Below are 27,419 nucleotides of genomic sequence, written 5' to 3' on the forward strand. Positions count from 1 at the left end.
TACTTAAATAATTTCAGAAACTCCCTTTACTGCATTCACGCATATCCTAGAATTCATACCACGAACCCTCTAGACAGAAATAGATGGAAAACTCCCCTTCACCAATGGAATAACGAACACGGTCCCAACATCAGTGTTGTTAAGCAACTAACAAACTTCCTCTGTCTTTGTAATTCCTGTGTGAAGTTGTCAGTGAAGGTCTTGACCTCAGAGATGAAGCGAATATGGTTAAAATAAAGTCGATGTTATAGAAATACAAAGCTTCCAGTACAAAAATGAAGAGGAGAGAGAAGTCACAGAATTCAACCTTAATGGAGCAGTTAAAAAAGATAATATAGTAAGAAATCCCAGTAACTGATAGTATGCACCTCAGAAGCACTGGCAGTGATATCTAGATTTCATAGTTTCATATAAATGGCAAACATCAGAGCCTTGTCCTGTAGAAGAAAGGATGGCAAAACTCTCAGACTGAAGCAGAAGTCAGAGATAACAAGATGACCTTCCCAAATCCCATAGCTTTTTTGGTCGAACTTTTCTCTCTGATGACTGGATGGATTGGCCAAGTCCATTATTTAGGAAAGCTGCAGCTCTTCTCTCTGACAATTTCATCTTTTAAAATAAAAACTTTTACATGGAAAATAAATATTGTGTTCGAAGCATCATTCATTCACGAAGGGTTATGAAGATCGTTATCAGTATGAACGTGACATCGGAAGGACTCTGCTGTTGTGAGCAGCCCTCTGGGACAATGAATGTCCAAACTCACAAAACCTTGTGCTGTGTGATTCACTGCCTAATGTTTCAAGAAGGTAGTCCTCCAGACGGTTTCTTTCACTTTTTCAACAGCCACTTCATTCTCCTTTAACACCTGTTTCTAAAACATTGTTTATTCTGTCCCTTGCCTCTCTCACGCATTAGGTCTGGAAGGAAGCTCAAAATGATTTTGCAACTGATATGTTTTCCTAGAAAAATGACAAAACACAAAGTTCTCATACAGGCTTTACACTAGGGAGATATGTGAGATTAAACGTACTACATTCTGGATTTTACAAAACCAAGATTAAAGAATCGCCATTGTGATCTGAAATAAAATCCCCAGAAAAAAAATAGCACTAAAGCAGGAAATCTTCCAGCATATCTCAGAAGAAAAGCATCTGATTGAATGCTTGAGTCACTTGTCCATCCCTTAGCCAGAATTGCTCCCCACAGTTTCCTTGACAATTCTAAGGACCTGGGAGCCTCCATCAGGATTGATTGTCATTAAAGGGAGAAAGATCATCCTGGTGAAGGGCTATTTTAGCTAATAAAAAGCAATACTCTGTGATGCTTTGCTATGCCTCTTTCTCAAATAAAAAGCAAATTTAGATTGAGAAGAGAATTGACCAAATATTCACCTGGAAGTAGTTCCTGGAAAGTGTGCCTTCCTTTACAGGTCTGGAGTGCCAACATTTAAGTTTATATGCGATTTTGTGAGGCCAACTCCTGTTTCTGGTTGAATTGATGACTTAGTCTTAAATTTAAGTTGTGCTCCTTGTAATGCATTTTAAAATTCTTTCTATAAGCTCTTAACTCACAGTAGTCTGGGTTATAATTTATAATTTAATAGATATAATTTACTATAAATAAGTAGTCTGGGTTATAATCTAATAAATATTTACCCACTAATGCATTGTCATCTATGAGCTGTAGTCTGATGCATTATCAGTCTCAGGAGGCAATCCATTTAACCACATTGACGCAGGGTAAGGTAAAGGCATGAATCTTGCCAGGCTTCTTGGTTATAGCATTTGGTGCCATGTTTGTAATACAATTCAACCAATGTACTTGTAAAGGAATGTATTCTGAAATTGTTGCTACTCGAAAATCTGACCAAAAGTTAGCATAAAAGTAAATGTATTTATGAAGGATTGTCTGAGATAAATGCTACTCATCTATTCTTCTGAAAGAGAGAACACAAAAATCAAATGGCTTCAGAGAGCATAGACACATATAAGTTACACCACAAAGCGTCCTGGTGTGGATATTTAGGGATGGAGATGAGCATTATGGTTATCTGCTGGGGGCATTCCATACGATGCAGCACAAGCAAACTCATTCCCATGCCTACCTTTGGTTTGCAGCCTGTCTGTCTTTACTCTCTACCAGCTGGTCAACCTATTATCACTCTTAGATTAAGTGTGTGCTTCAGAATGCTACCTGGACTCTATTTTTTACACCCTGTTACAATTGATTGTACTGAAATTTGACCTCACACTAGGGTTTGAAGAAATTTTTGGCTGAAGATCAAGGCAGGTTTGCACTCTATGCTAAATTTTAATTAATTAACCATTTTTTGTTTTTGTTTTTGTTTTTGTTTTTTATAAAGCAGCGAGTTTAATAAAGCTGCTATAGTTCTCTAGGAAGATGTCATAAATAGTGACCAGATCATAATCCACACTGTCCTCAATTCTGTGCCTCTAGGAATCCTTGTTCCTTTTTCAAAAATAAAAATAGTGGAAACCTTCCCACCCATACTCCCTCTGCTACTCATGCTGACTTTGTCTTCCTCCCAGGCACAGGGTAGGGTTACAACTTTTTGTTCCATGGTAGGGATGGACTGGAAATAGTGCTGGCTCATGGGTTTTGAGCACAGTGATCAGTTCCACTTCTGGTCTGGAGTAATTTGTTAACCAACACGAGTCCCATCAGGGCCCAGTTTTCCTCGACTGTTGCTGCTTCCAATGTTCCAGATAGTGATCGCCCTGTCAGCTGAGGTCAGTGAGAAACACAGTGACAAGAATTACCACTCAAAGTGGACATGCAGTATCCTTTATTTTTCTTTATTTCAAGCCAGTAAAATTTCAGGACTGTTGGTTCCTGTATCCTATATTAGCTTGAATCCTCCTTGCACCCACTTCCTTGTATCATTAGAAAGGTAGACGTAGAGAAATTCATGCTTAGATGAGCTCTCAGAACATGATTGCTTCCTAGAGTTGAGATAATTTGATTCTGGTCTTTATAATCAGGATGACTGATAATGATAAAATCCATCATTATCATATATTTGGACAATATATAAACATATATCCATATTTGGAATATATATATACATATGTATATGTATCTACATTTGGAATATATGTATATGTAAATACATATATTTGTATATATATATTTATATATTTGTATATATATGTGTATAATTGGGACACAAAAAACAGATTGTCTCTATTTTCCAATGATAACACTAAAAGTAGAATGAATGCATAATTTTTCTGGAAAAAATGACATAAGTCTACAGAACATAATGAAGCTTATATTCCTTTCCCTACATTATGAAACATTTTTAGAATGAAAAGACAAGGCCTTGCATTAACCTAGCTCTGCATACTCAAATGATAATTCATCAAGCTGATGTCTTCTTAAATTATGACATGGCAAGTATGCAGTGGTTTTCCTGGCTCACAGAGAAAAAAACTTCATTATAATTAATGTAAGAGTGTGGTCGAGGGGACTTTCATTGCATTTCAGAAGATAAAATGTTTTCCTGATCTAGTTTTGCTTCCTCAGACCAACTAGTTTTTTTTTTTTTTTATGTGGTAAATACAATGCTCATGTCTCCTTTTCTACATTGCCTTCTAGAAAGTTGTTTGCTAGATTTTAGGATCAGAACCAGCAAATAAAGAGGACCTTACAATACGTATTCTGCATGTTGATTTTAGTCTTAACTATTAGATAAAAGTTAAAGAGGCTGGAATATTAAAATGCAGAGAACAAAAAGTAATAGTTAAGTTTACGGGCTTTGGAGTCAGATCACTTGAATTCAATTCTAGCTTTGCAACTTGGTAGCTGTCTTAATTGATTCAGGCTCCTGAATCATAGAAGACATAGAATAGGTGACTTAAAGACCACAGACATTTATTCCCACAGTTCTGGGACTTGAGAAGTCCAAGATCAAGACACTGGCAGATTCACGGTCTGGTGAAAGCCTTCTTCCTGGCTCACAGATTGTGATCCTCTAGCCATGTTCCTTCATGGTAGAGGAGCAAAGGAGTCCTCTGGGACCCTTTCTCCAAGGGCACAAACTTCATCCATGAGAACTCTACCCTCGCAACTTGATCATCTCTCAAAGGCCCCACCTCCTAATACCATCCCCTTGGGGGTTAAATTTCAACATCAGAATTTTGGAAGAATATATTCAGTCTATAACAGTAGCTATGTGACAAGTTATTTCACTTAGCAAGTTATTTTATTGTGCCTAAATCTCATCTTTAAAATGGGGATAATTTTCTCAGTGATTATGAGGATTAAAAGTTCCATGGACACTACCAAGATCATTCCCTGACATGTTAATTATTATAATTATTTCTCTAAAAATAAATGGCCAGTGATTTGAAGTCATTCCATGTGACTCAATCAATTCAACATGACCTGAGAGCATATAGTATGATGAACAGTCTAGATCTTAGAAATATCAAGAAGAATAAGACTTGAACTTTGTCTTAGCTCATGGGCTATATTAGCCTAAAAAGAGAAAGATACATAAACAGATCATGTCAGAACAGTGGAGCAAAGTCAATAATAAGATGAATTATTTAGTGTTTGCTTAAACACAATTTGTTAAAGTATCAGTATAGACATTTCACTTTGAAATCTTCAAGAACATACTCATTTTTGTATCCCCTTAACCAAAATTTTTGAAAACTAGAAAGCACTTAGGGATTTTGGGATAGAATAGTTAACTGAAGGTGGGACATTCAAATGGTGCTATCCAGCAGTCATTTTGTAAGACAGGCTTACAAATAAATATAATTACAGTTGTAATGAGTGACCTGGGAGAAGTGGAGGAAAGGGGAGGTAGGAAGGTGAGAAAGCCTGTCCTGGCATTTGGAGAAGGTTCCCTAATAATGTGTTGTCTAAGCTGAGAGCTGAAGGACAAACGGCAGTTACCAAGAAGTTATTTTCCAGACAAAAAAAAAAAAAAACAGGGAATAAAAGCTGCTGTCAATTGTTTGTCAGTTGCTTTCAGGTTCCAAAAAGTAAAAGAAGGGAAGAATAGTTAGTATAATAAGGAAGTGAAAAAGTGGCATAAGTGATAATTATCATATCCTCAGGGCCCTTCACTGACCCTCCCCATATAACATAGCCCCCTTCACCCTGTCCTTCTCTTCCCTTTCACCACATTGTGGTTCTCTGTTGCACTTTTTAAAAAATTATCTTTGTGTTTTTATTGTGTTTTCCCCAAATTGAATGTGAGTTCCATTTAACATGGATCTTATTTTTCTTATTCATCTCCATAACTACAACACTAAGAACCAAACTTGGGTACATCAATGGTGCTCAGTGAATGAAAAGAAAAAGGATTCAATGCCAGTAGTAAGAGAAGTAAGCTGGAGGCCAATCATGAAGGGCTTTATACACCAGAAACAGACTTGAGACATTCAATTAATTGAAAACAAATGAAGAGTTGTAAGTAGAAGGATTTGTCTTTTAAAATAATCATATATTCACATCGTCACAAATGGCATGAATATATGATTATTTTAAAAGACAAGAGAGGGAGGGGGCTATGGACATTGGGGAGGGTAAGTGCTATCGTGAGTGCTGTGAAGTGTGTAAACCTGGCGATTCACAGACCTGTACCCCTGGGGATAAAAATACATTATATGTTTATTAAAAAAAAAAAATTGGAAGGGGAGGCGAACCATAAGAGACTATGGAATCTGAAAAACAACCTGAGGGTTTTGAAGGGTCAGGGGTGGGAGGTTGGGGGAACAGGTGGTGGGTATGGGGAGGGCACGTTTTGCATGGAGCACTGGGTGTTGTGCAAAAAGAATGAATACTGTTATGCTGAAAAAATAAATAAAATGGGAAAAAAAATAATCATATATTGTTGTTTCAAGGATAGATTTGAGGGACTGAAGAATAGGATCATTGTGGTTGAGATCACTGGAATGGCAGTATGAAGGATGGAAAATGGAGAATGATAAATTCGAGAATTAGTAAGAAAGTATAATTAACGGGGCTGGGTCGCTGATATGAGAGAATGAGAAGACTCTTAGTGTGGGATGAACAACTGCCAACACAGTGTAACATTTCAATGAGGAGGAGGATATAGTTGTGTTTGTTTGCTGCTTGTCTGGTGGAATCTGGTAGAGATTCATTAACTTTCAAAAATATGAGTAAATATGAGGTGCGTGAATCATCCAAAGGTGGTCAAGTAAGAATCTAGCTAGAGAAGTGTCTAATCAGCAAAGAGAGATCTGGAGGCCGTAAAAATAGAGGAGGAATTGAATCCATGCAAATAGATGAGGTTGACTCATGAGAAGCTTCAGAGTTAGAATAGAAGAGTGTCTGGACTGTATCCCTGAGGAACACAGGACAAAGAGGAAGGGCCCACGAAGCAGAGTGTGGTAGACCAGAGGGAGGGAAACCTGAAGAACCTGGGTCATGGAAGCCATGGAGAGAGTGAGCTCCAAGAAAGAAGCAGTCTTCAATATGGTGGCTTTAAACACATCTCCAGGATATAGGTCCTCCTGATTGGTGCATCTAATTAATAAATGTTTAGGTTTTATTTTCTCATGCTTTTGTATTTGAGAAGTAATGTTGAGGAAATTCTGTTGCTTAAAATTGTATCAGGGCTCCAACAGCATACTGGACGATGGGACTGTTGACATGGTGGTCCAGAGGAATGAACCAGATTGGAGTGAGAATGCCCCAAAGAATAGCAACCAATAGGGGATGGAAAGAAGGCTGTAATTCTGAATCACACTGGGGTGTGTTATATGTCATGAGTATGTTGGGCATGGGCTCAAGTAAGAACTGTTGTCCATATTTTAGTTATTAGCCCTAGAGTTCCAAACCTCCCAAGTCCCAAGCTTGCTGTATTTGGATGGACAGTGAGGGTGGAGGAGGAGAAAAAGAGTTGAAATTGGCGAAAGAAGTCAGAGAAGAGGATGAAGAAAGAGTCCCTTTAGGCTCAACACTCAGGAGTTGTTCACAACTAGCAGAACACTGGCAGGCATAAATGATGTTTGCATATCTCTGCTGTCATTGGAAATAGTCATTGGATTAATATGGAAATTGAATTTCTGATTTACCTCTGGTTCATGTCATTATAGATTCAGGTTGTTAAAGAATGAGCGCATACTTTCTGAGTCATTTTCTTCCAGGAATGGTGTAGCTTGAGACAGCACTTTTGAAATCTGCATTATATCTTTCAGGACAGTATGTATTTGAGGGCAGCCAAAGATTACTGGCATAACTTTGGAACTTATGAAGTTTAAATCTATATTTTATAAATAATTGGACACTTAGCACAGCACTGGAATAAAATGAGGGGATACCTGTCTTTGCTCAGTACAGGTCATTCTGATCAGCAGATCTGATCAACACACTTAAATAAGTAGAGGAGATGCAGAGGGCGCCATTGTTGGCATATTTCATATGTAAGTTGACACCATTGGAAGTATCAAGAAACCCTCTTTCTTTCTCTTTTTGTTAAAGATTTTGTTTATTTATTTGACAGAGATATAGAGAGAGATCACAAGTAGGCAGAGCAGCAGACAGAGGGAGAGGGAGAAGCAGGCTCTCTGCTAGCAGGGAGCCCAATGCAGGGCTCTATCCCAGGACCCTGGGATCATGACCAGAGCCAAAGGCAACCGCTCAACTGACGAGTCACCCAGGTGCCCCAAGAAATGGCTCCTTTCTAAATGAAAATTAATCCAACCCAAAGTATGAACACAGCATACTTCAAAAGTGAATCTCCACATGAATCATCATCTGTGATTCATTCTTCCCCTGTATTTTAACATCGTACACCTTCATTTATCTGTCCATTTATTTAGCAAATATGTACACACATGCCAAACATTATTATGCTGGTGAAAACTCAGAGATGACATCTGCCCTCAAAGAGTTCACAGTCTAAATAGAAAGAGAAAAGGCATCAGCAATGACAAGGCACTGTGTTCACGTAACCCCCCAAGTGCCATGGGATTCTGAACCAGACTTGGGCAAAGTTGAGCCTGAGACCAAAAAGGCTAGATGAGAAGGGGGGAGAGCAGTATATCCTTACCTTTTGTATTTCTCCCCTCAACAGAATTTCCCCAGAAGAGTAAGCCACTTTCCCCCTTTTAAACCACAGCCTAAAGTTGATCAAGATTTCCACATGTTGATATTGACAAAAACACCACTAAATATTAAGAATGAAGAGAAAAAAAAATTAGAATATACAAAGAGCATAGAAATAGTCAAATTTTCAGTGTAAGGTTTTGATCCTTAAGGTAACCATACATTGAATCCAAAGAAGTAGTTAGTAGTTAATGCATCTTTGCTTACATCTAGGCTTGAGTTCTGCTCTCCTCAATCCACATCTTCTTGGGGAAGGGACATTTGTTCCTATCAGTGAGGAAAGAAAGTTCTAGGTAACTGTCCATTTCCCAAGAAAAACTAAAAAAAAAAAATTACTTCACATAAATACCTTTGATTCTTAATCTCATTCCTGGCAAATGAAAGAATTTTTCTCCCCACATCTAACTGACATGTCTAAGGTACCCAACAAAATTAATGATCTCACGCTCATAGTACAAAAGGTGATGATTTTACCAGTATTACTTTTATGATGTAACACCATGTGTAATATGCACATATACAATAAGAAAGGATACTAAAAATTACAGAAAAGTAAGAAAATACCCAAATCATGATGAAGACTTAACAAAGGAAGGCATGGCCTAACTTCTAGGGGCTCCTACTGACCCAATCTCTCTAGTGTGAGTACCAAAATAGTGATTTGATGCATTTTAACCCGTCGAACAAAATCATTATTTATACATCTCTACTGATATAAATAAATGAATGTGGGAGATAGAAACTTTCCTTACTGTAGAATGCAAATTAATACATGTAGACGGAATTAGAAAACACACATTTGGGAATAATCATTGTAATAATTGATTCAGACAAAAGTCATCAGTGTCTAAAGAATGAAAGTTTAAAGAGTAAGAAGATAATATGTAGTTTCAAATATCTCCACACAAGGGAAATTTGTCACTTTATGGTCAAGAAATGTGGTAGCCAACGCCTTAACCAACTAATCAACGTTCAGTGCCTTCTGATACGGTACACTGTGAAGAACAGGGCATCACTGTTCCTATTAAAATCCCATAATCTGAGTTTAAAATGAGGAAACATCAGATAAGCCAAAAGTGGGAGACACTCAGAAAATATCAGGTCTACACGGATCCAAAATATCAAGATCACAAAAGGTGAGAAAAGACTGACCAAAATATTCCACACCGAAGACTAAAGAGATATGATGCCAAAATGCAACACACAATTCTCAATTAAATCCTGGACTGGTTGGAAAAATGTTTTTCTGCTACAAAGGCCATTTTTGGGACAATTGCTGAAATAAGAATGGGTTTTTAGGATTAGAAGGTAATATTTTTTTAATATCAATCTGATTTTGTTGGATGTACTAGAGTTATGTAGGAGGAGATTGTCATTTTCTTTTAGAAAATACACATGGGTATTTCAGGTAATAGGCCATCATGTCTGCAAATTATACTCATATAGTTCAAGGGGAAAAAATAAATGATAGAGATAGAGACAAATATAATATTTGGTCAAATGTTAATAACTGGGGAACTTGGGAGCATTTTTTGGTTTGTTTTTATTTTATTTTATTTTATTTTTACTGTTCTTGCAACACGTTTGTTAATGTTTAAATTATTTCAAAATAAAAAAATTAGTGAAGCAAATATGGAACCAAAAGGTAAGTGGCATTATCTATATTTCAGCGTTACTTCATACTTTCTCAAGCATTATCCTATACTACACTGAAGGTAAAATTACACTTCAACTTATTTTTTCTTCATCTTATGTTTGGTCTTCTGCCTCAATGGACAACCGTTTTTAATAAAACATACACAGGTTGTAATGTATGACTAATATATAAACTTGCAAAAATAATTTAATTATTAAGAAATTTTAAAAAGCTTATTAAGTTAAAAAAAAAGTCTTGATCTTATTGCTTTCTTTTTTCAGCTGATATAAATGGAACAATTTAGAATCAGACATTCAGCTTTGTTCTTGAAAGACACAACAATACAACTCAATTTGCTCACCCTTTCTCTCTTTGCTAGGTTTCTTATGTCAAAGCTATTGACATTTGGATGGCAGTATGCCTCCTTTTTGTGTTTTCAGCACTTCTGGAATATGCAGCTGTAAATTTTGTATCAAGACAACACAAAGAACTTCTGAGATTTCGACGAAAGAGAAAGAATAAGGTAGGCAATTAAAAGCATCGGGTTTGGCGGGATACCAGTTTTCACTGAAAAGTAAATTTGTTATATGAAATAGAGTGGTGCAGAGAGGAAGTGAAGTCTGAGAACCAAAAGATACAAATATTTCTTTGGTTTTGTCCAATCGAAACTGAAATTGTCAAAAATAGCTTCAGGGATAAAATGGTGACATGCAGTTCTACTTTACACAGCGTATCTACTGGCATGAGAGCTTTGTCAACCTCTTTCTAATGTACTTCTTGGAACAACACCATTTTTTGCTTCAATTATCAAAATATATCATTTCTTACTTGCAACGTGAAAGTGTTCCTGATGGTCTTACTTGACATGTCACTGGCTATGGCTATTAAGCTGTTCCTTTTATCAAACAAATTCCTTTCATCGTTTCCATAAAATACCACCTATTTGTTACTGCTATGACGCTCTTGTCGAACTATGTGGTCTCTTGCTCATGCATACTTTCATGTTTTTAAAATATTTATACTGAATGTTTTTAAGATATTTATACTGATTTATACTGAATCTCTAAAGATATTTATACTGAATTAAGATATTTATATTGAAACACAAGAAGGTGTTATTATTGCCTTGCCATACCTGTTAAATGAAACCCAGAAGAAATTGTATTGAGAATATCATTAGGAGACCACAGGAAGTTGCAGAAATAATCTCATAATTGAATTTGGATGTACAGAATGGAGTTGTTCCCCTCTATTAAGACTTGTAATGTCTTTATGTGCACATGAGCCCAATCAACCCCCTTTCTTCTTCTGGAAGGGAGAGTTTCTATTGACCAGCATATCTATGAGTTTACTTCTTTTCATGTAAAGGTGCCAACTGACATTTAAAAGCAAATGGACGCACATGCAATAGAGAAATGTCAAAGTTTGTGCAACAGGAGAAATTATGGCTAGAATCCTATGTATTGGAATATTTAAGTCAAAACATACTCAAACCTTAGAAATAATAGTCTGGTTCATATAAGATGCATTTTTAAGGACTTTGAAAGGATTTAATTTTTTTTGAGGTTTTCTTGTGGTTTCTGAATTATTCACTGCAATTTACATGTTCATAAAATTTTTTAAAGCCCTAAGCCCATAATCTCTCAGTACTGAGCATTAAACATATTCTAAAGTAATAATGAATTCAGTCATGTCTAATTGACTCCCTCATCATGATAAATACCCAAATCTCAGTATCATGGAAGGAACATCAAGGACTGTGATCCTCTGAGTAACTCATGGGTGGGACGAAAACAGTGTCTGAGCTTTTATTTGATCAAGTTGGTATGAAAATAAAAGCACATCATTTGTATATTGAAACATATTTTAGTAGAGAGGTTCACTTTTCTTTCTCCCCACCACACCCCCGTCTACTGGTGTCCTTATACTTTTCTCCATCTTTTTCTTGCTCTTTCCTCCCCTTTTTTCTCCCTCCCTACTGCCTACTTGCTCCTCTTTCCTCTCATGACACTTGGCACTGGATGAAACACTATCACAGGACAAAAATGCTGTATCACAACAGTAAAGTTCCTGTTTTCCTTTCCCTTAAATGACTGATACAGACGATTTTTCCTTCTAATGTCATTAATCTGAAGTAAAGTAATACTTATTTCCCTTTCTCATTTTGGTTTGCTTTTTCACTTTTATTTTTCCATTTCTCTGCCTTTCTCCTCCTTCCTATACAATGTAGAATGTATCAACCAGGTGCTGGAAAATATTAGGTATGTGATGTCCAAAGGGCGATTGAGAGTTCACATTCCACACCCACCACACATCCAAAAGCCACAGTGTCCAATGGGTAACAGAATAGACTGTAACTGTAGATGCTCAGTTTTGGTTCTCCTTTAAAAAGAAAAAAATTATCCTACCAAAGTAGCTCTTGAGTTTCACTCCGAGTAAGAATATCAGGATATGTAGTGAAGCCCATAACTTTTTGCTCACAGAGAGACAAGATTAAATTTTCTAATGAGTGGCTCTCTAGGAAAATATAGAAATGCAAAAAGAGTAATATCTTATTTTTTCTAATGGCCAGTTGAAATATTCAGGGAGTGAATATTGTAGTGGAGATTTGGTGCAAGAAAAAAAATAGGGTTTTTTGTTTTGTTTTTAGTTCATACTAAAAACCGTTTCATACTTGGGGGGTTGGATACCTTGCATATGTGAAAATTGATTACTTTGATACATATGTATGTGTAAATGATATATGCAATTAAAAACAGTTGTGCAATTATATTTACTCATATATGACTTGATTCTCTGGTTTCTCAACCCCTCTTGGTCCACTTTACCTTCCCACAGACAGAAGCTTTTGCATTGGAGAAGTTTTACCGTTTCTCAGACACGGTAAATTCACTTTCTTAACTCTAAGTAGAGGAATGTGGTCATCAGTGAAAAAAGCAGAGAGCGTATTCTGCACCCATGCAGTGTTTGGTGGGGAAACACAGCCCCTTGCATAGTTCAAGTTAAACAATCACCATGCCCTTTCAGCTAAGGATATTCTCTTTTTCAAACTCCATTTGTCTTCCCTCACTCAGTAAAAAATATTTAAATATTATCCTTCATCTAATCAACTGAGTTATTTGATTGGTCGAAATGATCTTTAAATATACATTAAACAAAAATAACACATATAATCTTATAATAGTCTGCATGAAAGAAATAGTCATTTGTCTTGACAAAATTAGTTCCAAAAATTCATAGAAAATTTATTTATACAAATAAGTTCTAAACGCAGCCTTTCTTGTCAGGAAATAAAGACCTATAAATAAGGCAAAAATAAAATACTTTGTCCAACCTATGTATCTCTAGAATCCCTTCTTAATGTTAAGAGAAGTTGATATTCTTTATAATAAAGCAGCGATTTGGGGTTTTTGATAGCAGCAGCCTTTGAGATATTTGATTAAAAAGAGATCACAAGGTCACATGTCCAAGTATAATAGCTGAATAGTTAGAAAGGTAGTCTATACTAGAGCAGATTAGTTTTTGGACTTGACCACTATAATATAGCATTCAATGATTGCATTTAAACATACTTAAGCCAATAATTTGGGCTGGGAAATAATAAACAGTCCAGTCTATTAAAACTAAATTTCTGAAATAAAGTGCATTTAAACATACCTCCCCAGATGATTCTGCTGCACATCTTGGTTAAGAATAGATACAGCATTAGATGAACAGACCAGAAACATGTCACATTCATCTAATTGAAGGTTTCTCAATTTCATACCACATATCTAGAGCCAGTATCATTTTAAAGCACTTACTATGTTTTCTTATACTATAACATGTAATCATTCAATTATTTTTTTCTACTAATATTGTATATTTGTTCCCAACATAGCTAGCCACTTCCCACTTCACCTCTATTTTTTCATCCCTGGGGGGGGAAATTCACTTGATCCAATTACTTTTACTTAATTATCTTAACTATAAATTTTGACAAATTTTAATTGCTTTGTGTTTGCATAACACAAATAGCTTCTTTGGGAGAAAATATATTTAAATTTCTAGTAACTAAGCAGTTAATGACTATAGGAGCTTTAGTATAAAAAATACATTTAATTAAATATTGCTTTACAAAAACAATGCACAAAGAAGTCTGATGAAAACTTAGGTTTACCTCAGCAGCAATCAATCAATACTTGTTTTTTAAAAAGAAACAGTATGGTAATACAAAGACATCCATTAGAAATTTATGCATTCCATTTATTTTGTAATAATGCAAATTTGGGGGTGATTATTTTGACTTTGTGAAAACTATTCTTCTCAACCTAATGATTCTCTGGGCTGACCAAATTCATCGTTTTTTTTTTTTTAATTGTATTTTGCTTAGAAACAGAGCAATGTAAATCTTTAAATCAAGTTAATCTAAACGATTCTAAATGAGCTAAATGTTGGCCCCAAGCCCTTTATCTTCACAAGTACGGACTTACATAGTTTTCCCAAGCACTCTAAGTTGGCAGAATAGGCAAAGTAAATAAAATAACCTCAATATAAAAAGTGTGTTACAGCAGGGGACCTTACACTATTCCTAGGAAAGTTTTAACTTGGTTCAGCATTGGCTTAGCATTGTATGGAATCTCTTCTACCTGACCTTTTCCCTATTAAGGTACAAGCGGTCTTTTGTGAAAGAATACAAGTTTGCTCTTGCATCCAAATTTCCCCACCCCACACTGTCATAGCCTGCTGTGTGCTGATTACCCACTGCACCATGTCATAGACGCTTATCCCCCGGCTGTATATGTATGGGTGTATGCATGATATGAAAATACTTTGGTCAGAAGTTTGTTCTTCCCACGTGTGATACCATCACTTTAGACCTGCAAGGGTATAAAGATGTGCCAAAATGTTTCTGAATCTATGTTCTTTTTTAAAAGAAATGGCTGATACGGGGTTGCATTTCACGTAGCTTCTCCTGCATCACAGTGTACTGATGCAATGGTTTGCGGAGAGAAGACATGACCCACGGTATTCTAGCGCCTCTAGCTTCCTGCTTGTTATTGTGTAGTCATTATTATTTACACGCTCAGATGAAATAAAGATGGACCATTAGTTCTAGATTTGAGAAACAACCACCAAGTTTAGATTCTGCGAGCCACGATGGTTCTCTTTTTACGATTTAAGATATCACTGACTGCATTTTGACTATCTGCACAAAACTTGTCATTATTTTATTGACTTACGTGTTTACATGCTGTCTTACTTCAAAAATAACTCGGTAATTTCTAAGGATAACAAATGATTGTTTTTACTAACGTATATTTGAGTGACTCTGATTTACAGGGGTTTGAAATTTCATCCTCTCAGGTAAAGCAGATATTGTAAGAATTTAATGATTTCCTGCAAACAAATATCTGGAGTTTGTGCAAAATACACCTAAATCTTAGAGCTATGTCCCTTTGAAATATCTGATTAGGAAAATAGTATTCAACAAACTAATGCAATCTCCACTTAATCTAATTTTACATGCATTATAGTGATTTTCATCTCAAAGTAAACTAAAGTGTACATAGTGCCTTTATACATGTTGTCTATGTATAATGTATTATTTTATGTCAGTCCATAATTCTGAGTTCACACTAAATGAATCTAACATATTGTGTTAGGACTAGACATATGGGTGTTTAAAAAGTATTTCATTGATTTCTCATCAATCTCCTAAAATGTATGTGTTCCATTTTTATGTTGTTTTAAGTGTTCATCTTTTTAAACTTACATTTTACCATTTAACAACTTCCAGACCATTTCTGAATCTAAATTCAGTACACCAAACACGAATTGGCTAATTCATAACTAATTCACGTGTCATCAATAATAAATGCAAAATTCTCCTGGGAATTAGATTTCAAAGAATTTTATATTGACAGTTGACTTGAAACTATGAAGTATCTTTAACATCATCTATAATTATATTTTTTTAAGCTTTCCAAATTTCAAAATAATATAGAAATGTATACAGATGTATTAAACTGAATATTTTATTTTCAACTGGTATTTATTTTGGAAAAAGAATTTTTAGTTTATTCACATATTTCATCTTACCTCAGCATTTTCTAAGCGATTGTGATTTTTCTCAACAAAAATAAGCCATTGTTATGTTCCTTAGTAATTTTTTCTTCAAAATCCACACATTGAAATCATGTAAGTGGAAATTAATAGCAATTCATTTTTCCTTCCTTTGTCACTTTCCTATTTGGCAATTAGAAGTTACAGAAAATGATTTCAACAGAAAGACCTCTGGCATAATTACTGAATGTCTTGAGTGTATATAGAACACAGAAAGGCACCTACCAGGGGAGAAACATTAGGATGAAAATAATGTATTTAATGGTGTTGTATCTCACAGCAGTTCACACAATAAATCTTCAATCATGCTATCTTAGAGGATCCATGTTTTATTACCACTCATTAGTAAGCTTCATGTCTTCACCATTTCCACACCCAAAAATAAGACTTTTTTTTCTTTGGTCATTTTTGAGGACTAAGAAGAGGATAGGAAATTAATTCTTATCTCACATGTCTGTTAATATATATCTTTTTGTGATGGAAATGAAACAATTCAACTGAATGACAAAGTCTAGGCTTGGATTTTCCATTTTTAATATTTCTAGTTATAATATACATATTAGTGTGAGTCAGTCTTTGGCCTAATCCTCTAAGAAAATGAAAAAGTATATAGAATGTTTCCCAGTGGTATCAGTGCTTAATTCCTGAAACATTTTTCTCACTTTCAAACTTAGTGAAAACAGGTCCTCTTATTGAATTATATACTAACTAAATGGATTTTTACATTTTTCATTGCCTACGCTTTTAATTTGCTTAAAGCATATTAGGAAGGTTTTACCTGTGAATAAATTAAGCCATTTCTTCACTTTTACCTTTTTTTTTTTTTTTGTGAGTTTGACTTTTATTTATTTTTATTTTTTTTCCATTTTATTTATTTTTTCAGCGTAACAGTATTCATTCTTTTTGCACAACACCCAGTGCTCCATGCAAAACGTGCCCTCCCCATTACCCACCACCTGTTCCCCCAACCTCCCACCCCTGACCCTTCAAAACCCTCAGGTTGCCCCAACAAGGCACTTTTACCTTTTTAATCAGCCATGTTCTTTTGCTCATTTTTAGTTCATTCTATTTAATCTTTATCATTGCCTATATTTTGAGTTGGAAAGTGCTTAACTTTATGAATATCAAATATTGGCTAACACATAGTGTTGGATTCAAAAGTTTTAGATGTTTGTCTAAACCCTTTGCTCATTTGGTCTTAGTCTATTAGAAACTCAAGCTGAAGAAGACTGCAGAAAACTGAATTATGCCCGAGAAATATTTGAGTACTAATTGGAATAAAGAATATCACTTCACAGCTAAACATACATAAACACAGGTTAATTTTATGACTGAGTTTTACAAAACAAAGAAATTACTTTAGTCATAAAACAGTTTGATGCTCCTTCTAATATAATAATCTAATACTAATAGTGATCTATTAGAAATGCTTCATCCATTCTTAAAATTATTATTTTAAGTGTAGCCTTTGGGGGAAAAAGAAAAAAAAAAAAAAACTGCTACTGCCCAGTCATTTAACAACGCAATGACAAAAAAAATCACATGATTTTTCTGCAGTCCAAGGGTCCTTGTTCTCTCCCTCATTCTCTGGCCATCTGGACTGTTGGGCCAGATTGGAAGCTGGCCCAACAGAACTGAGATCCTGTTTCTGAAGACGCAAGATTTCTCCATGTGCCTTATCTCGCGGACACATCCAAAATACTTGGGCTGTTTCATAGAACATGTTCAAAACACTGATGACTCCTTGATTGCAGAAACTAGATTTGCAAAGAATCCTAGCAGACAGCAAAACCCATCTACTATAACAGTATGACAGTGAAGGTTACAGCAGAAACGTGATCTTTTCAGTTTTATGCCCTTGGTTAATTTTTAGTGCAACAGTACCCAAGTGCAAGGCCATTTGCAGAGTGAGCAACTGGGCTGACTTATTTTACATAGTACTTTGTTGCGAGTTTGGTATTTAAAATACCTAAGAGGACAATGATTCCAGTTGTTATTTGTAGCTTCCTTTCAGGTTGTGTATTATGCATAATAACACAATTATAATAAACAAAATATTGAAAAATACAATAACCTTTATTTGAGTACTTTATTGAGCATTTCATATTCTTTCCCTCAGCCTAGAAAAACCTGCTAGATAGTGCTATAATCTTTCCCTGGTATAAGAAACCAAGAATCTGAGAGTTAAATAATGAAGGCAGGGGTGCCTGGGTGGCTCAGTGGATTAAGCCGCTGCCTTCGGCTCAGGTCATGATCTCAGGGTCCTGGGATCGAGCCCCACATTGGGCTCTCTGCTCTGCAGGGAGCCTGCTTCCTCCTCTTTCTCTGCCTGCTTCTCTGCCTACTTGTGATCTCTGCCTGTCAAATAAATAAATAAAATCTTTAAAAAAAAATATGAAGGCAGTCCATACTCTGGGCAATAGATAATGAATACTTAATTATACATTTGCATTTTGAATGTCAATCTTGAGTCAGATATTAAATTTGGATCATCTAATGTTTTTGCGACATAAGAAAAAATTGAAAATTACTTCTCTTAGCACATATGTTTTATAATTGCAAATACCCAACCTATTTATGTTTTTAGAACCTAAGTTCTCCTCAACATCTTGGTGTCATTGCCATTACCAGGGAATAAGTATTTGAACAAGATATTTTCACAAGGGAAATGTTTTTACTGAAATTAAAAGTTTCTATTTTTTCAACTCCACAATTAATTGGAAATATCTACGTTAGTGAAATCACCTTCCAGATGCTTTTGAGAACAATAATGCACCAAATCACACTGTAACACATAATTACCTTAAACTTTCTGTCCAGAATACCCATAGGCGCCATTTATTTAAAAATGGATAAAGACACAGATCATATAGATTGCCTTGTATAGTCCTACTTAGAAACAGCTTTCCTTAAAAGCAGAAATTATTAAATAATAAAATAATAGTTAAATACTAACACAAAAGTCATCCCAGACTATGTTTTCATAAAGTGCCACTTAAAATCTAAATTAGAGTATTAGAAGAATCCAAAGACTGTGGCATCACTAAAAATTCAAAACTACTAGATAGATACTTTGTGCCTCTTGGAAACGCTTGTTTCCACAACTTGGCTGAGCATGCTGATCACCTAGAGAGCTTGGTGGTGAGGCAACCTAAAGGCTAATAAGTTTGAACTTCCACAATTGCCCATCTGGAAAACTGGATCTCAGCAACTCCTCCCAGTGATGCCAAGACAGGTGTTAGCCTTGTATGAGAAACATTGCCTTCTCCTAGACTGTCATTATTTCGTGCACGTAGAATGACGGTAATCTTATAAGTTGTTGTCAAATTTTATGAGGGACCCATGCTACCTAAAGATGATTAAATTTAAATTGTTCCAGTGTCTCAATTTTTCTATTAAAAAAATCTAAATATCAAGTAGCTTTGTTCATTACCACACCACAGCCCTGATTACATGTTTTAGGAAGCAATCATGCTTATGAGACAGAAATAAGCTTTGATTTCATGTGTCATTTACTTAACTTTATGATGGCCAAAAGACAGGAGGAAACAGCAAAGAAAGTATCTTCCTCTAATGGAGAAGCTTCATGGGACTCAAACACATCAGATGTTTTGTCCCCTCACAAACAGAGAGCATGGATGTCTTCCTAGTTTAAAAAGAAAAAGATATGTATCATAAGCAGCAATGATCCCTTTAGCTAGAAAATGCAATCGTGGTCCCAGAACCATTATATCAAGTATACAATATATACACATATTTTCCATCAGAACTATTATAACACATACCCATGAGGCGGGAAGGACAGAATTGTGTCCCAGCGTTGCTCCTGACCCTCACACTTCTACCACCAGACACTAGAAACTTACTAAAGGCATTCCTCATTACGGTCGCTCATAGCCACATGACCAACACACTCATCCAGTGAACTAGCCGGCTCATGTCCATGTCACCCTATCTTCAGTAACAAGTGTTTTAATTGCTCATTCCAACTTCTATTTAAATGTCTTTGTTATGTTGTTCTCTTGGGCCATTTTATACCCTGGTCATGCTTAAATGTATTCCTTTGTCCAATGAGATCTGTTTCAGGAGCACAGACTGATATAAAAACACTTTGTTCCAAGCCATTAATAGTATTTTCAGCTGTGGCTTGTTAACAGTGTAAACAAAGCCCAAGATGGACTCACTGTCTATTTCTGCCAAAATCCACTGAATCCTCCAGGAACCATAATCAAAGACCTTACTATTCCATCTGCCAGCTCTGTGTTAGCACTTACCCTCAGGAGATTTAGCTCAAAGGCAATGTTCAAGCAATATTTTCTTTCATTAATATTCAGGTCAAGATCCCACTACATCAGTGGCTCTATTGCACAAAAGAGGACTGTGTCATGGTTTTGTCCATTGATGCGTGGTCTGGACACCACCACGGCCACTTCCACGGCCAGTCCAAGACATCTGCTTTGGCATTCTAGTCCCCTTCTGAGCCAGCAACTAGGCAGGGATTACCTGACCTAATTTAATTCTGTCCTGGAATTTTCATAAGAAGTTTCATCAGCTACCCTGGGATGTTCTTAAATGTCCACCTGACCAGCCCATTTGCCTGAGCATAAGGCAAGACCACTGGCTAGGGTCAGGAGTCTTTGACTCTGAGAGGAGTTCTCCTGATACTGCCACATATGTTGGTTCTCAAGTCAGCCCATTTTGTAGACTTACCTTGCTTTCTTCAACTACAGTTTTTTTATTTGACTTCAGGTATGGTTTGAGCCCTGATCTTCTCTGTAAAAGTTTCCATCGGTCAACCAGGTGACCTGTTTTGTTTCAGTGGGAAGAGAATCATGAGGCTCATATCATTTACTCCAGGAAGCTCAACTAGAGATTCCATCTTTGGTCCATTGTCAAACAGGCCATGATTTACTTTGGTTGAATAAATTCCCTTAGCTTGTTCCTAAATAATATCATTTTCATTTTTTTAGGTCACTAACATTGAAATACCTTGCTGACATTACCTATCATAACATGATTGGTATTTTATTTTATTTTTTAAATATTAAATATTTTAAATATTTAAATATTTATTTATTTTAAAATATTTATTATTTAAATATTTTAAAATATTTATTTTATATTATTAAATAAATATTATTTATTTTAGACAGAGAGAGAGACAGAGAGCACCAGCATGAGCAGTGTGGTGGGGTTGGGGCTGGGGGGAAGCTTCCTGCTGAGCAGAGTGCCTGACGCAGGACTCAATCTCAAGACCCCGCAATTATGACCTAAGCCAAAGACAGTCCCTCAACCAACTAAACCACCCAGGTGCCCCAACATGATAGGTATTTTAAACCTAAGTATAGGGTGATGCCTTTCAGGTTCCTTCAGTTTGAGGACTGTTTCTACCAGAGCACAGGAGAATGTCAGTAGTTGTCATTCAAATAGATTAAACCTACTCACAGCATGGAGAGCTTTCTAGTCTTGAATTCTGGCAGCCATCTTAGGGCACCACTGTTGAGCCTTTTCCAGAAATGCCAGTATGTGTGTGTTAGTAGCAGATACCCCTAGCAGGAATGAATGTTAAGGTCTCAGAGAGGTTACTTGGGCGATTGCCTGTCTCAGACCTCTCACCCCTGTTTACCCGTGTTCCCCTTTCCAATTCAGACTGTCTTCTAGTCACTTTACACAAGAGGCCCATAGAAATAAAAATGTACCTGCCAAATTTCAAATAGTGCTACAGCTGGTTTTCTCATGGTGGGATGCAGAAGTGATAAGTTTGTCCTTTATTGTGTGTTAATTGTGTCTAGTTGGTTTACCCAGATTATTTCCAGAAATGGGACTGATGGGGCTGGACCCTGAATTTCAGCTGGATTAGTTAGCCTCCTCTCCCTAGGCACTAGTTTCTAAACCCTCCCTTGACTTTCTCCTCAGAAAGGGAAACTACGATTTATCATTAACTAACTTCCTTTTGAAAGTGACCTGGACCAAACTGTTTCCAACCAGGCTGTGATAATATGCTGGAGAATTCAGGTTTCCTTAATTGGGTCTACCCCACATGAAGACACACAGCATCAGATTTTTTTCCTTTATATCAACCTTGAAAGGAAAGCCCTGGGAGGAAAAAAAAAAAAAAAAAAAAAGAGGAAATCCTGTTCAAGTCTGCCCAAGCAGACCAGACTTGGGGCGACTGGAAGGCTCAGTCAGTGGAACATGCAACTCTTTCTTTATCCTGGAGTTGTTGGAGTTGTAAGTTTGAGCCACACGTTGAGTGTAGATATAGCTTAAAAATAAAATCTAAAAAAAAAAAAAAAAAGGCATGCCAGCCTCCTTTGTCCTGAAACTCTTCAGTTTTTACCATTTACCATAGTAGAAGCTGTTGGGCGACTTTTTAGTGACCCCAAGTGGTCAGCAGTCAGACTGCAGGTCCCATTTAGCTTTATCATAAACCAGATAGACTTAGAGCTTCTAGAGAAAACGGATGAAGGACTAGTTCCCCTGCTTCCATTATTTCCTTAATCGGAGCTAAGAATTTTGTTTACCTTCCCGGAATCGTGTGCTGTTTAATAGCTCCCACAGGGGAAGGTTGAGACAGTTCTTAGGGCTTCCTATGTTAGGACATCCATCCAACTCCAGCTGGGCTAAGAAACAACAGCCCAAGATTAAGTTCAAGCCAGAAATGGCAAGATTGTTCATTCACATGTCGTGTCCTTTCCAATTATGCATTTAGCCAAACGTGGTAACATCCACTTTATATCCCACTCGGGACTGGGCAAGGAGAGCCTGGCCTTCAAAGCCAGTCTTCTTTGTTTCAACTGCCTGAAAGATTGGAGGAGCTTCAGCAGCCCATTTCAGGGCCTTCTGTTTCCATTCGCCATCGGCATCATTGATTTAACTTCTGAGATGAAAGCAGATTTAACAGGGTTCCTTAAGGGAAGCAGCTGCTTGAACTGCAACAGATTTCCTTCCTCCCAGCTGGCAATCATGTGCCAGGAAATCTTTCATAGAACTCCTGTCACTTTTCATTCTGTGTCTTAAAAGTCACCTAAAGAGAGTTAATAGATTTATCTCTGGTTGTGATCTTTCTTCTGAACAGCCCGGAGAGTTTTCCCATCAGTGAAACCAGCATGGCAGCTGTCAAAGCAAGTGTCTCCATGAGTCATACATACCCTCCTGCCTTTCCAAAAGGAGACCATGGAGAACCCATACCTGGGGGAGCCCCTAATCACAGTGTCTTCCAGAGTTGAGGGCCAGGGAGCTGCTTCTCAGCACAGCCTCATACCATCCCTGGCTTTACTCAAAAGGGTCACTGATTCCACTCCAGTAGCTGCTGCAAGTTAGAAGTTAGAATTCACAGCCAACATTATTTTTCATGTTTTTTTTTCATCCCTGTGGCAATTAACCTAAAGATCCAAAAAGCCCAGATTGATTCCCCAGATATTGGCTGCTATTTCACAGTAAAGAGACCAAACTTCTTTACATTATAATTGCTTTATCCAAAATGATAGATTTAAGCCACCAGTGGCTATCGAGTCCTATAAATGTAGAGTCTAATCTGAGGTATATTACAAACAAATATACACTGTTTCAAGGACTTAGTATGAAACAAAGAATGTAAACTATCTCCTTAATTTTTACTTCAAAGGAATGTTTAAATCATATTTAGGGCCTACTGAATTAAAGAAAATACAATACTAAAATTAATTTCACCTCTTTCTTTTAACTCATTAAAATTAGCTAATGTAAAATTTAAATGGAAAATTATACATGTGATTTTCGTCTGTGGCTCCCATTAGATTTCCATCAGACAGGCCTGCTGGATACTCACAAGTTTCCAGTGTTGCTTGCCTGGGTTTGCCAAGAAGTCCCATCAGGGTAAAATGCAAGTCTTTCCAAGTCCTGAATGGACTTTCACATTCATCTTGAGCCCAGACCGTGAAGCTGCTTGCTCTCCTTGCTCTCATTCCTCTTTCCACCAAGTGGTTTCAGTTTCACAGATAATCAATGAAATAGAAGAGAAGAAATTGAGTCACTTTCCTCTCAGTTCCCTCACCCTGGTCTTTTTCAGTTCTATGTCATTAATTACCCATCTGTCAATTCAACAAGGGAGAATTCTGTGTCAGCCACATTTCACAAGAGTTATCCTATTCATTTTCTGCAGGGCTTTAGCAACCTCAAACCCAGGGTGGATCAGGATCTCATTCTCACCAAACTCCCTCCCAGAACTTTGGGCCATAGTGAGTCTGAAACAATCTGAAAGCCAGTTCAACTTATGTCACCACCACTGAAATTTGAGGGGAAAATTGCCAATCAAACCCCCCAGACACAGGCTTTATAACCTATTATGAAGTTTACTTGGTCCTATGGGAGCATGGGAAGCAGCCAACCCATCAGACCAAGCCTCTTCATCTCACTGGGAGGCAGGGGAGTTGCTCGAGAGCACAGCTGCTCTTGTCCTCATCCACAGGTGCATGGAGATGCACTGCCACGGGCAAAGGTCAAGGCCTGTATTATCCCCTCGACACAGAAAAGCCACAGCCTTGATTTTCGACCAGGCCTGTATTTATTCTGGTCACGTAGGCCAGAGGCCTTCGGGCCCCACACAGCAACCTCTGTGCAGTAAATGTACACAATTCCATGTTCCCCATTTAGCTTAACTCTATTGTTTTCAAGGAAATGTTGTGCAAAGAATCAGCAGTCATTCATCAGCCCAGATCTGACGTTAATCCCCTACTCATGTGGGAAGATACGGTTGAAAATAACAGACGGATCCATGAATAGCTTAAATCTTAAAAAAGATTTTTCGAGTTGAGTAATGGGGTGGGTTTCTCTAAGGTCTGAAAAGAAGTTTTTCTGAATAGATGGTTAGAAAGGGACTCAGCGGGAGTAGTGGTTAGAGATACAAACTTCCAGTTACAAGATAAACTTGTATCTTGTATCTTGTAACTAACTTCCAGTTACAAGATAAATAAGTACTAGGACTATAACTTACCTACAACATGATGACCGAACTAATGCTTCTGTATGACCTACAGAAAAGGGAGTAGGTCCTAAGAGTTCTCATCACAAGAAGAGAGTTTTTCCTTTTCGTTTTATTGTATCTCTACAATAATGGGTATTAACTAAACCCATTGGGATCATCATTTCACCATATATGTAAATCAAACCATCACGCTGTACAGCTTAAACTGATACAGTGATATATGTCAGTTGTTTCTTAGTAAAACCAGGGGGGACTGAAAGTAACTGAACCGTACTTTACAAAACACAGCAGCTAGAATCCTAAAATTCTAGTATTTTTGCAATTTATCTCTTAACTGGTTCAACGAATATGTCAATACCTCGCTGTAAATGTTGGATTTTTTTCAACACATGGGCTGACGTAGGTTAAAAGGCTGTTTTATACTTCAGCAGTCAGCTGATGTGCACACAAAGTTATATAAATTACTCAAACATACTATACCTTTTTTCTAGAATGCAAACACCAGCATGATTTCCTAAACTATAAGGATGTTAATTTAGCACTTACAGTTTAATTTCTTGTATATTCATTTTTTTCTAAGACAGAGAAATTCAAGGCAAATAATAATTTAGCTTTAAAATTCCCATGGAGGCTAAAAAAATTGCCAGTATAAATGAACATCCTTATTAAAGAGAATTGAAAAATCAATTTCCCATTTTTATAAGATGACAACAGTAGTTATGTGTAATTAGGATCATCAACTTTTATCTCAGATTTGTTTCCTCAAAATTCAACTGCTCATAAATCTTACGGTTAAGCTATTTTCCAATAATTATATGTTTTTGTCATGTGAAATTGCCTCACTCCATAATTCCCAAAAAACCATTTTATATATTATTACATCAACTTTGCTCATCTTCTCGTGTTTAGAATCCATTTTAATTTCCATTTTTCACGTTCATATTTTGTAATATACTGTTCATTGAGCCTACTTTCATAGACCCAAAATAATTTTTCAAGTGTTTGAGGCAATTACTTTTGTCTCCTATATTATTACTAAAAATTACTTTAATAAAGGGAGAGCTGTAGCAACTTCATAAAATATCTTTTTAACTTTCAGTTTTAGTAGCAAAAATCCAATTAATTGGCAATCATCTACTGTTACATTCAAATAAGTGCATTAAATTAAATTACTCATTAATGATTTTCATTATAAACTCCTAAATACCATATTTTCCTATCATGAGCACACTTCACTTATCATATTTTCATTAAACAAATTTTCTTTTAAATTTTGGTTTTATTTTCACACACATATATGGAGAACTCTTTAATTTGCAACATTCAAGAGAAAGAAAGGTAACATATTAACTTAATAATGGGTTTTAGAGCATAATAAGTTAAACAATTTTCCTTAACATGAAATAAACTTCTGCCAAATTTCATTTATAATTTCAACTCAATTTACCTGAAAAGTAATCTCATATAAACTAGAACATGTGACTATCTTTAGTCTTCTAAATGGGTTAGTGTAAAAGAGAGAAGTAACATTAAGTGAGGATAACAAAAACCAAGCAGTGTTCTTAAGCTAGACTGTATTTTCCAGTGAAGTAATCTAAAAAATCATAGGAAATAAACATTAAAGTTTACCTCTATGAAAAAGAAAAATCCAGTCAATGATCTTGATATTTTGCCCTTTGACATCGTATATTTATCCATTTAAACAAAACATAAAACAAACCTGGTATATGAATATATAACACATAATATTTATTAACTGTTCTAGCAATATGGAGACAATACCAGAATTTGTAGTTTTCCCAATAAACATATTAGTTAAGAGTTTCATTATTTCTTAGTGGACACATTTATATGATGCAACAGGATAAATCAATAAAACTTGAATAGGGAAAAAAGTAACTCAATCTTTATATGCTTCAGTTATCTTTCCGTTACAATAATGGTAACATTTATCATGATAAAGTTTTAGTTATGTTTCTGAAATACAGGCTCTATTCCATGACTAAAGTGTTTTCTTATGTTTTTCTTATGACAGGATGATGAGGTAAGGGAAAGTCGATTCAGCTTCACAGCCTATGGAATGGGACCCTGTCTGCAAGCAAAAGATGGTGTGACCCCAAAGGGCCCAAACCATCCTGTCCAGGTAATGCCGAAAAGCCCTGATGAAATGAGGAAGATTTTTATCGACAGAGCCAAGAAGATTGACACCATCTCTCGAGCCTGTTTCCCATTAGCCTTTTTGATTTTTAATATTTTCTACTGGGTTATCTATAAAATTCTTAGGCATGAGGATATTCATCAGCAACAAGATTAAGCCTCTGGGGGAATGCAAGTGCAAACGATCAATTCAAAAGAAAGTTTCTTTGCCATAGGTGTGTGTATATGTGCGTGTTTGCGTACAAATGATGACCATCATATTAAAATGGCATATGGGTGGGTATTTTTATGATATGCTATGCAAAGTCACAAGGCAGATTAAGAGTCTTTTGATGGATACAAAAATATATATTGTGAGGATTTTATTTCGTATTAATTTAAGATTATTTGTCCTTTCACTGTATATCATGTAAGTGGAAGTATTACTGCCAATTTGTGTTTGTA

At 36.2% G+C, this 27,419-nt stretch overlaps 1 protein-coding gene across 2 annotated transcripts in view; it reads left to right on the forward strand.

The window, feature by feature from the left end:
* Window positions 1–27,132, forward strand: part of GLRA3 (glycine receptor alpha 3) — a 189,858-nt gene extending 162,726 nt beyond the window's left edge. The window contains exons 8-10 of one of the 2 annotated variants that reach the window (XM_045997855.1): window positions 10,128–10,271; window positions 12,587–12,631; window positions 26,854–27,132. In XM_045997855.1, coding sequence (XP_045853811.1) covers window positions 10,128–10,271; window positions 12,587–12,631; window positions 26,854–27,132 — 468 coding nt within the window. The remainder of the gene's footprint in view (window positions 1–10,127; window positions 10,272–12,586; window positions 12,632–26,853) is intronic. The other variant, XM_045997856.1, reaches the window with a different exon arrangement.
* Window positions 27,133–27,419: the final 287 nt, after the last annotated feature.

This window comes from Meles meles, chromosome 2 (genome assembly GCF_922984935.1).
Source record: "Meles meles chromosome 2, mMelMel3.1 paternal haplotype, whole genome shotgun sequence".
In the NCBI taxonomy this organism is placed as follows: domain Eukaryota; kingdom Metazoa; phylum Chordata; class Mammalia; order Carnivora; family Mustelidae; genus Meles; species Meles meles.